General features: G+C 34.7%; 1 protein-coding gene across 2 annotated transcripts in view; it reads right to left on the bottom strand.

The window, feature by feature from the left end:
• Window positions 1–3,334: 3,334 nt before the first annotated feature.
• lypla1 (lysophospholipase 1) overlaps window positions 3,335–11,849 on the bottom strand; it is a 45,171-nt gene continuing 36,656 nt past the window's right edge. The window contains exons 9-10 of one of the 2 annotated variants that reach the window (XM_059515701.1): window positions 7,494–7,667; window positions 3,335–3,500 (exon numbers count right to left, since the gene is read on the bottom strand). In XM_059515701.1, coding sequence (XP_059371684.1) covers window positions 3,435–3,500; window positions 7,494–7,667 — 240 coding nt within the window. In that variant the 3' untranslated portion in view covers window positions 3,335–3,434. The remainder of the gene's footprint in view (window positions 3,501–7,493; window positions 7,668–11,849) is intronic. The other variant, XM_059515711.1, reaches the window with a different exon arrangement.

Below are 11,849 nucleotides of genomic sequence, written 5' to 3'. Positions count from 1 at the left end.
ATCGGTTGCAACCGCTTTTGCCATGGTTTTTGGGCTCATATATACACTAAACCTAAAATATCCAAAAAGGCTACAGTTCACCTTTGAATTTGTGCAAAAGGTCCTGATGGAGCTTGATGGAAAAAAATTTGACCCCGAAAGTCACTAGACTGACCACCCACATGTACAGGGATTAATTGTATAATTGCATAATTGTTCAATTTTATTGTTCAAGACTTTAGATCCTTTTGATAAAAAAGTTGCACTAACAAGGCTGCATTTTGACTGCAGCATTTACAAATGTGGCTGCCCAAGTTCGATGGCTACCAGGTACAAAGGTCGAAGTAGGCCAAGTGTTATGAACAACTGGAGAGACTGATTGCAGTGTTCCAAGTATTTCTGCTGTCAATCTTCATACATTTGAAGCAAATGTTCAATGTTGTGAGTTTATTGAACAATAAATGTGTTCTAAAGGAAAAGTGTTCCGAGTAGTCATTGATCAAAATGTATTGAAATCATTTTTTTTTATTGATTTATTATAGATCTCAAATAATGCCAACTCTTATTTTTTTTTAATTTGAGACAATCTAAAATAATTAATTTAATCGGACCTATAAATATTAGTTTGTTCCAAACTAAAATAATTAAATTTAACCTATACATATTAGTTTAGTTGGTTTGTTCTAATTTAAAATAATTAGTTTGTTCCAACCTAAAATAATTAGATTGATCAACCTTTAAAAAGTGGTTTGCATGGATTTAAAATTTTCAAGTTAAACTAAATTAAATTATTTACATTGAGTCAATGTCAAATGTTTCGTGTGATTGATTACTTCAATTTTTTTAAGTTGATCCAAGGTTTTCATTTTTTCAGTGTATAGGGGAAAATAAATAATAATAATAATAAACTGTTTGTTTCTTTTTTGCCATAAAGATAGGAGTAAGACATCATTTAAAACTGTAAAGTTTCAACTTTTATTTATGTATACTCACAATAAAAACAAAACTATGTCTTTGTAAAATAAGGAAAAAAACAGGATTTGCTTTGTTTCCTTAAACCTGAGGTGCAGCCATAAAAAAAATGAATCGAAAAATATTTTTTTGTTATCTGATTTTTATTTTTTTATTTGTTAATTATTTAACAAACGTTTCATATAGACTCATTTATTTTATTCCCACCATGTCATTTTATTCGTTTTTTTTTATTTTATCCTGTGGTTTATACACATGCAACTACTGAAAAGAAAAGCATAATTATTTAATGCATTACAAATTATCCAATGTAATTTAATTTAAATCTAATTTAACATTCTAATTTTGTAAAATTAACGGATAGGAAATGAACATCCTAATATTTAATAAATAGCTCAGTCAGTGGAGGGTTGGTGGGTTTTAGTGGCTGCTCCAATGCATTTGACCTCATGACTGTCCCCCCTACGAGCGCATGGGGTGCGCCCCCCTGCGCACCTGTCAAGGGGGTTGTGTGCATCTGTTAATTCAGAGGCATAACCTCGAGTAGCCTATTTATGAATAGAAGCTAGCAAATCTTTAACCATCCACTAGGGGGCAATCTTGGGTGCGCGTGCCCGAAAAGATTTAAAACCCCTGAATTAGATGGATCAGGTGTTTAATTAGGGTTGAATCTAAAATTTGCAGGGCTGTGGCCCTCTAGGAACTGAGTATGACACCCTTGATCCCCTTTCAGAAAGGAGGTCAAGTGAAAACTCTTGAGTATGTTAACCCTGAAATGAGGGAAACTCTGGGTTTTCCGTTTCAGAACAGAAGGATTGTCAAATCCGAGAAAGCAGGGTAAGCCAATCCCATTTCTGAAAGAAAGTAAAATTTTAAGAGTCAGTTACCATGACAACTTACAAGTCATGGCCTAGTGGTTGGAGAGTTTGACTCCTAACCCTAGGGTTGTGGGTTTGAATCTCGGGCCGGCAATACCACGACTTACGTGCCCTTGAGCAAGGTATCAAACCCCCAACTGCTCCCCGGGCGCCGCAGCATAAATGGCTGCCCACTGCTCCGGGTGTGTGTTCAGTGTGTGTGTTCACTGCTCTGTGTGTGTGCACTTTGAATTGGTTAAATGCAGAGCACGAATTCTGAGTATGGGTCACCATACTTGGCTGAATGTCACGTCACTTTCACTTTTTTTTTCATTTCTTTCTCCCCCTTTTTTAAGCATAATTGGTGTTTAAATACATCATTCATTCATTCATTCATGCTGCAAATAATGCATTTCTTAGTGAGTATTTTGGGATCTAAATTAAGTGCATTTAACTTAAAACAAGAAAAATAACATTACTGCAAATGGAAATTATATTTTTTCTTACCCCACTGTCAGATAATTTGCCATATAAGAAAATACACATAAAAGACCTTATGTAATTTTTCTTATGTAGAAAATGCTTATTAATTTAAACAGCAAGACAAAAATACTAAGTAAGAAAATGATTTTTTTTTTTTTTGCAGTGCAAGTACATGCACATATTTTAATAATGCAGACACTCTGAACGTGACAAAAACGACATGTCCTCTTATACTGAATCCTGTAGATGTGGAGGACATATTAATTTGTAGGGAGTTACATTTACATTGGGAAGGATTTTTTTTTTTTTTTTTTGCCATATCCGTATGCAAATTTATTTGAGCTGTACTATTTTTAAATGGTCGTTTTCTATATAACATTAGGGATGCAGAGCACATTAAAGGCCGCTGTATGCAGAGCAGTGAGGAAAGTTTGTCTCACTCTCACACTCTTCCTTATAATAACTGTATAGTTTTCTGGTCACAAATTCTTTATTATTTCTACAAATAAAAAAAGCAACATTATTTTTTCTGTTGGATTTTAATATTCTTCAAACACTTGGTATTGTGGCAATCTCATCTTCATCTGTTCTTCATAATTTTACGAACCTTCTTGCTGTTGTCTGAGTAGAAGTCAAATATAAATTTCATTACTCTAAGAAATGCAACAGTTTGGATTAGAGAACATTTAATTATGTGAAAAGAGCTGCAGCACACTGAAATAGACACTGAATGATATTTATTTAATATAATGCTGGTAAAGTTATGTAGCCTAGACTCATGAACCTTTTATGCGTAAAGCTGTACCTTGATTGAATTATGTTTTTATAAGTAATGTTTAGATTTTTTTATTTTTTTGCCTGTAGGATACCAATTAATATTACTTAACTAATTTACGGTTTTGCCACTTTTATAACAGTGATAAAGGACTCAGAGTTTGCCATCTCAGGTTATTGAAACAGGCCCCTGGTGCAGAGTAATAGGAAAAAAAAATATTTTCATTTAATTATAAATTACATGCAATTAAGGGTCTAAAAACACTACATTCAGTTTGATTCAGTATATTTTTTATATATTAACTTAAGTACTCTAAGAAGGTAAGAACTTTATTTGTGTACTTCTTTTGTCAAATGGCCAATTACAGTTTAAATGATTGATTTATTGATTTCGGGGAGCTGCTTCTCAATAAATTGCTTGATGTCCATCATTTCCTGTTGAAAGAAAGGAAGAAGGGAATCGGTTCAAAGTGTTTTGGGATGTTATAATTAAATCAAATTAATGCATTCAAATGTCCTATTCAAAAACAAGTAACCTATGTAGGAAGCATTTTTAGGCTATCATCCATTAAAAAAAATCTAATTAGTTGTATGAAGCAAGATGGAATCATTTGAAGGGACACACAGTTCTAGAACCTATACAGTGTAACTCTAAGGCAGGGCTAACAAACACATTCACACTATCACTTACACTTTAGATTTAGAATTTACAATTTAGAATCTCCAATTCAACTGAGCAGCTGTTTTTGACTGTGGGGGAAACCAGAGTCCTGGTGGATACCATACCAATAAAAGGAAGGAAAAAAAATGCCCACTTAGAAAGGCAGCCAGGACTCAAACTGGAGAACTACCCACTAAGTTACAGTCATGGCCAAAAATATTGGCTCCCTTGGTAAATCTGATCAAAGAAGGCTGTGATAATTCATCTGCATTTTTAATCCTTTTGATTTTTTATTTAAAAAAAATCAGAAAAATGTATCCTTTCATTGGATAATAAGAATTTAAAATGGGTGGGGGGGGAGATACCATTATGAAATAAAGTTTTTTCTCATATACCTGGAAACCCCCTAGAAATTCTTATGAGTAAAATATCTCTGAAGTATATTCCCATTCATATTCACTATTTTGTTTTTAAGAAATATAAAGAGGAGGGAAAACAAAGCCCAAATTCCCTTAATCATCCATTACAATGAGAAAAACCAAAGAATATATTTCTGATGTGCAGCAAAAGATAATTGAGCTTCACAAATTGGTGAAGTGGCTTTAAGAAAAGAGCTAGAGTTGTGAAAATTCCCATTTCCACCATCAGGGCAATAATTAAGAATTTTCAATCAACATAAAATGTTACGAATCTGCCTGGAAGAGATTGTGTGTCTATATCGTCCTTATGCATGGTGAGAAGGAGAGTTTGAGTGGCTAAAGACTCTCCAAGGATCACAGCTGGAGAATTGCAGAAAATAGTTGAATCTCGGGTTCAGGAAATCTTAAAAAAAATTGTCAAACAGAATCTACATCACCACATGTTGTTTGGGAGGGTTACCAAAAACAAAACATATTCAGTTATCAGACATGACTGGAACTTCAAATGGGACTGCCTTCAATGGTCAGATGAAACTAAAAATGAACTTTTTAGCAGCAAACACTAAAGATGGGTTTGGTGAACAGAGATAAAAAAAAGTACCCCATGTGTACAATGAAATATACAGCTGTATTTTTGATGTTGTGAGCCTATTTTTCTGCTGGAGGTCCTGGACGTCTTGTTTAGACACATGGCATCATGGATTCTATCAAATACCAACAGATAAAAAATAAGTAAGTGACTGACTCTCTTAAAAATCTTATAATGGGCGATATTTGGATCTTCCATCTGTACAATAACCCAAACACAAACCTCAAAAACAACACCGAAATTAGTGACTGAGCTCAAAACCAAGTTTCTGTTATGGCCATTCCAGTCCTCTGACCTGAACCCTTTAGAAAATGAGAGGAATGAACGGGTGCGATTTGCCGGAGGGGATGCGTGGGATTTCCCCCTTTCTGGTCAACGTATCCCCGCCTCTGCTTAATTATTTTTATCCCCGGTGGGGATAAAATTTATCCCTCCCTCAAAGTGATCAGTGCTACTACACTAGTGGCGAGACAGATCACAAAACTTATCACGGATCCGTGGTTTGAATAAAGTAAATTTTATTTTAAAATGCTCTACTTTGGCTGGCTGGCTCTGATTTGGCTGCCGCTCAGCCACTGCTCTGCAGAGACTTGCTCAATGTCCCGCCCACGGCGCTATCTGATTGGTTACACCTCACGAGTAATAGCCTATCAACACTTGCGAGACGGTTGAAGCCGGTCCGCTGGGCAGTGGAGCTGGCAATTTAGTGACTTTTTTCCAAAAAAGCGACTAACGACAAATCTAGCGACTTCTTGGGCAATCATTATTTAGTCTCTGAGACTCTGGTGCTGCCGCACGAGCGCGAAGTCTCTCTTTCCCAGCGCGAGCCTCTCTCTCTGCATCTGCTGTGTTCAACGAGCGCAGAGAGGAGCAACATTTTCAGTAAAAAAAAAAAAAAAAGATATTCTGTTGCTTCTAACTCTATTTTACAAGCAAATATAGCCGACATCAGTCACAGCACAACCACTGACTTTGTTATGTGTATTTGAATTCATTAGACAATGTCGTGAATAGGATTTTAGTACAGATTAATGTTTGAGAGCTGGTTATGTAGTCTTAATGGACCGCGTTTCAGTCATTATAATATTCATTCCGTTGTCTGACAACAGAAACATTAAAATATAGTAATAAAAACTGTTTTATTGAGTTTTTTAAATTAAAAAATTAAATTAAATGGCTAAATTAAATTGCAGTATGTGAGCATAGGGAGGCAATACAATAAGACGCACTTACCTCATAAAAATGCTAATTAGCGTGATGTCATCTAGTTCATGTTCTCATTATTTATTTTTATGAATTAAAATGTTTCAAAACACCCCATTAGTGCCATTAATTGTGGCCAATGTGTCTTAGAGAAAAACATTTCAAAACATTTTTTAATAAAAGATCAAAAGGATTAACAATGCAGATACATTTTCACAGCCTTATTTGATCATATTTACCAAGGGGGCCAATATCTTTGGCCACGACTGTACCACATTAGCCGCTTTTCCACTGTTGGGCCAGTGCGAGCAAGGGCTTAAAACGAACCGGACGGGGCTAACAGCCTCGGACCTGTAGCACCAAGGCCAAAATAGCGCTGCATTTCCACCATCGGGTCAGAAGATCTGCTGTGCTTCACTAAAACCCACCCTTTACACGCCTCTCAGGAACAACGTCATGCAACCCCATCATTTTACCAACAAAGAGAAGTTATCAGAACTAGAACTATCACAAACTAGAGCGATCACAAAACGAACATGATAAAAGATGCCATTTGTTTGCATGCTTTGTTAAATATTTAAATCCAAAAGCATCAATGTTTTACTATAATAAGTGATACATTGATCATAATGAATTAATTTATCAGAATGAAAATTAGTCACACAGAAATAAAATGTTATGAACATAGTCTGTTATTCAGTCGAGTCTGTTTCTGTTTATTTGTAGTCACTGTAGCCTACTGTATATACATCACATTTAGAAAAAAATATCATTTATATATTTTTATAAAAGCTCCAGAACAAAAATCATTATATTTGGATGAAATATGTTATGTGGAGCTAAACTCTCGAGACGAGACTTATGACAGATAAAATATGTTACTAAATAAATACACGATTGTGATAGAGAATAAGAAGCTGACGTCTGATTTCTCCAGCAGTCATATTTACCATGTTTACTATGGTAATGTTAATGCATAGTGTGCATAGTCTTTTGCATTGCTTATAAATATTTCTGCCTTGTATGCTGATAAATATTTCTGCCTTGTATGCTGATTATAATCCACATCGGATCAAGTTATTTCAAACACTCGCTGCTGACTGAAAGTGAGTTTTGAGCTCAACTTATTTTAAAGTTTTTAATGCTGATGTTATAGCTGGTAGCTTTCTGAAATGATCCGTGGTGCTGACGCTCTCCAGACCCGGAGAAACTCCACCTTTGTTCATAACCACTCCTCTAGCCCCAGCTGGCCCGCTTTGGCCCAAGGTTTTCGTCGGGCCAAAAAACATTGGCCCCGGGGAAGCACAATCAGGCCCCGGAAGTGAAAGTGGAAATGTGACTGGCCCTGGCACGCACTAGCACACCCGCTTTTGGCCTCATAGTGGAAACGCGGCTATTGTTAGCTTAACAGTCACTTATGAGGTTCATTAATGGTATGGACAAAGTCTTAGAAGTCTTGGGAACAGAGCTATGGCATATATATATAATAAAAAAGCAAGGTTATTATATATATATATATATATATATATATATAAACAACCTTGGTTTATACAAACCTCGAGACATGCACTGTGAGGCATTATAGGATATGTTTTAAAAGTGATATTGGAGGGATTCAGCATGACTTTGAGTTTCTGTACAGTGAGACAGCCAATAGTAAAAGGAACAAGAGGATCTGCTTCACCATGACACTGCAGCACCGATATGTCCTTATTACTGCTTATCATTGACTAAAGGATAGAGACAGCAACAGAAAACAGATAGAGAAAAAAAAATCACATATGAATGTCAGGATAAAACAACATTTGTAACCCAAGTTATTTCTGTACTTAAGCATATTTTCTAAATAAAAGATATTTGAAGAAAACTAATTTTATCAACCTAAAACTGATTGGAAGTGGACTTTACATAACAGAATAGAGTTAGATTTAAATGAGATCTTGGATTTGGTGGACAACTTCCATCCCCTTTTGAGGAGCTTTTTGACTGGAATGTTTTCTTTACTGTATTAGTGTAGCAGAGATTAATAATTATGAGAAAATACTTATGCTATGAATTAATTAATTCCACACACACACACACACACACAAAAAAAAAAAACTCCCTTTGAATAAATTATCATCCTTATTTTGTGCTAGCAAATACTTTAATTTTGTTGGTTGTTTTGGATGGATGTTGTTTTGTTAATATAAAAAAAAAAAAAAAAAAAAAAGGATAGTATGCTTTTTCAGTGTATGTCAAAAGATAAAGTGTGGCCCAGATTAGTACATGTTTGCCAGCCCAGAACTGGTCCACATCTTTTTTTAGCCAGAACTGAACCAAACCAGTGCTATAACCCAACTTGATCTGAGCCAAACCATAAAAAAAGATGTGGCTGATATATGAACCTTATACGGTATTCTGGTATGGCTGAGTTCTGTAAAGGGGTAATGACCCTTAAATGTGACCCACATGTGGCTGATAGACCAAAAGCCATTATTTAACCATATATATATATGCCACACCTAAATTTTTTTTTTTAAATACCCATGAATACTCTGCACAAACCAGTTGCTATGGCAAGCCGGGGTAACACTTAATCTATAAGCCGTACTAATATCTTTTTTTCATGTTACTAGTACTTATTTTTTAGATACTAGTATATTTAACATTAAGTACTAGTACTTATTCATTAGGTAGTAGTGCTTATTCTTTAGGTTCTAGTGTTTATTTTTAAGGTACTAATTTATTTTGTAAAGTTACTAGTACTTATTCATTAGATACTAGTTCTTATTCCAATAGTGGCTAATATCTAATTATACTCTTCTTGTTAAGAAAAAAATATAACTAGTACTTATTTTTCAGTTACCAGTAACTTTTTAGACCAGAGATATCCTGAACTTAATAGATACTAGTACTTTTTAAATTTACATTTATGCCCAGTATGGTAATCGTATGTATGTATGAGCCAGCAGCATATAGGAGAGAGATTAAACAGGAAACTGAAACAAGGAGATGGATGTACTTTTTTGAGAAAACCAAATAGAAAAGAAACAATTATTAGCACACAAGCATGTAGAAAACGTATTTTTATCAGTTTTGTAAACTATAAACTTCGTAAATATATTAGCCTAATGTGTTTGATAAGACACAAATTTTATTAGCTGTCATTTCCTATTTTTCCTCCAGTAAAAACAATAAATATCATACCAGGGCTTTTTTGCATATAGCACTGGTGCTATAGACACTGAATGTTTCACATTAATGTCCTGTACAGGACACACTGGTGCTGCAGACACTGAATGTTTTTACATTAATGGCCTGTACAGGGCACACTGGTGCTGCAGACACAATGTTTTTACATTAATGTTCTGTACAGGGCACGCAAAATCCATACATTGTGGTTTTCAGACAAACATTTTCTTTATTTGAAAAGAAGGCCAAAAAGTATTAATAATAATAATAATAAATAAATAAATAATGGCCATATATATAACTATATGTAATATAATATATAAAACTAATAATGATTATGGTTATTATTTCTAAATAAAAACATTAAACAAAATAAGGAATATTACTTTTGTAATAATAATATTTCACTATAATATATAAAACTTAGTATTTAAAGGGATAGTTCACCCAAAAATTAAGATTATGTCATTAATGACTCACCCTCATGTCGTTCCAAACCCGTAAGACCTCCGTTCATCTTCGGAACACAGTTTAAGATATTTAAGATATTTTAGTCCGAGAGCTTTCTGTCTCTCTATTGAAAACCTATGTACGGTATACTGTCCATGTCCATAAAGGTAATAAAAAAATCTTCAAAGTAGTCCATGTGACATCAGACGGTCAGTTAGAATTTTTTTAAGCATAGAAATTACATTTTGGTCCAAAACTAACAAAAACTACGGCTTTATTTAGCATTGTCTTCTCTTCCGGGTCTGTTGTGAGCGCATTCAAGTGTAGTGTTATCCGCTTCGCGAACAAATCACTTGATGTAACCGGATCTTCTTGAACCAGTTCACCAAATCGAACTGAATCATTTGAAACCATTCACGTCTCCAATAAGCATTAATCCACAAATGACTTATTCTGTGTACTTTTTTAACGTGGCTGACACTCCCTCGGAGTTAAAATAAACCAATATCCCGGGATATGAACTGCTGTGAAGAGAGAACTGAAGATGAACACCGAGACGAGCCAGATAACGAACGAAAGATTGACTTGTTCTCGAGTCAAGAACCGGTTGCATCGGTTTTCGGATCTCCAGTAGTGATGGGAAGTTTGGTTCTTTCGGACAATTCGATTCAATAAATCGGTTGAAGAAAATGGTTCACCGGTTCTTTTGCGCTCAACGCAATGACATCATTGGTGATGATTGCCCTTCATTCAAGCCTTCAGTTCACCCGCGCTCATAACATTAGCACAGAATCAGTTCGGAATCAATCACCAAAAGAACCAGTTCAGTTCAGATCCACTGTGTGTCGGTCTGCTTCACACTGAATCATGCATGCGCAGCATCATCAGATCCTCGGTTCTCGAATCGGACGCGTCTAACAGAAACGGTTCTTGACTCGAGAAAGAGTAAATCGTTCGTTCGTTATCTGGCTCGGCTCGGTGTTCATCTTCAGTTCTCTCTTCACAGCAGTTCAGTCAGTGTACTGTTTGAGTAAATGAATTACTCCGGGATATTGCTTTATTTGAACTCAGAGGGAGTTGTCAGCCACATTAAAAAAAGTTAACAGCTAAAGTCATTTGTGGATTAATGCTTATTGGAGACGCAAACAGTTTAAAAAAAATCAGTTCTATCCGGTGAACTGGTTCAAGAAGAACCGATTAAATTGAATGATTCGTTCGCGAACCGCATATCACTACACTGCAGTGCTGTGAACGTGCTCACAACAGACCCGGAAGAGAAGACAATGCTGAATAAAGTTTTTGTTATTTTTTTAACCAAAATGTTAAAACAAATTTTAGGATGACTGAAATTGCTGAACTATTCTTATCTTACTAGTCAGATCGGCTTTTTTACTCGTCTTATGTTATGACTAGTCCAAATGGTTAGAGTTCAATAAAATAAAATATACTAGTAAAATAAAATAAAAAAAAATCATACTAGTAATATTTCGAATAAGTACAAGTATCTAATAAATGTGTACTAGTATCTAATGAATGAGTACTAGTTTTTAATAAATAAGCACTAGTACCTAATGAATAAGTACTAGTATCTAAAAATATGTACTAGTGTCTATTTAATAGGTACTAGTATCCAATGAATAACTACTAGTACACAAAAATTAAGTACTAGTCACTAGTGGAATACATACTATTCAAAACTGAATAGTTGATATCTCAATGACTGATCCCCATAGAACTCAATAGCAAAAAAAATAAAATTAATTTGTTACTAGTAGCAATATAAAATGTACTAGTCACTATTGAATTAAGTACTAGTATCTAATAAATAAGTACTAGTACCTAATAATAAGTACTAGTATTCAATCAATAAGTACTAGTATCTAATTGATAAATCCTAGTACCTAATAAATAAGTACTAGTGCATCTAATGAATAATTACTAGTACCTAATAAATAAGCAGTAGTATCTAATGAATAAGCACGAGTAACTTTGCAAAAGACACTAGTAGCTAAAGAATAAGCACTAGTACCTAAAAAAATAAGCACTAGTAGTTAATTATTAAGTACTAGTATATAATAAATATGGACTAGTAACATGGAAAAAAAGATACCAGTGCGGCTTATAGATTAAACGTTAGCATAGCTTTCCATACAATGGCTGAGCAGTTTCACTGCATGTTTGAAAGAAAAGGCTTTTTACCAAAGCGTCTTGCGCAGTATGAGTGAAGTATCAACAGGGAACAAAATGCAGAATGTAATTGTGGCCTACTCAGGCCGAGTTATGCTGGT

Source organism: Carassius carassius, chromosome 2, assembly GCF_963082965.1.
Source record: "Carassius carassius chromosome 2, fCarCar2.1, whole genome shotgun sequence".
NCBI classification, from domain to species: domain Eukaryota; kingdom Metazoa; phylum Chordata; class Actinopteri; order Cypriniformes; family Cyprinidae; genus Carassius; species Carassius carassius.
This window is presented reverse-complemented; position numbering and strand designations above follow the sequence as displayed.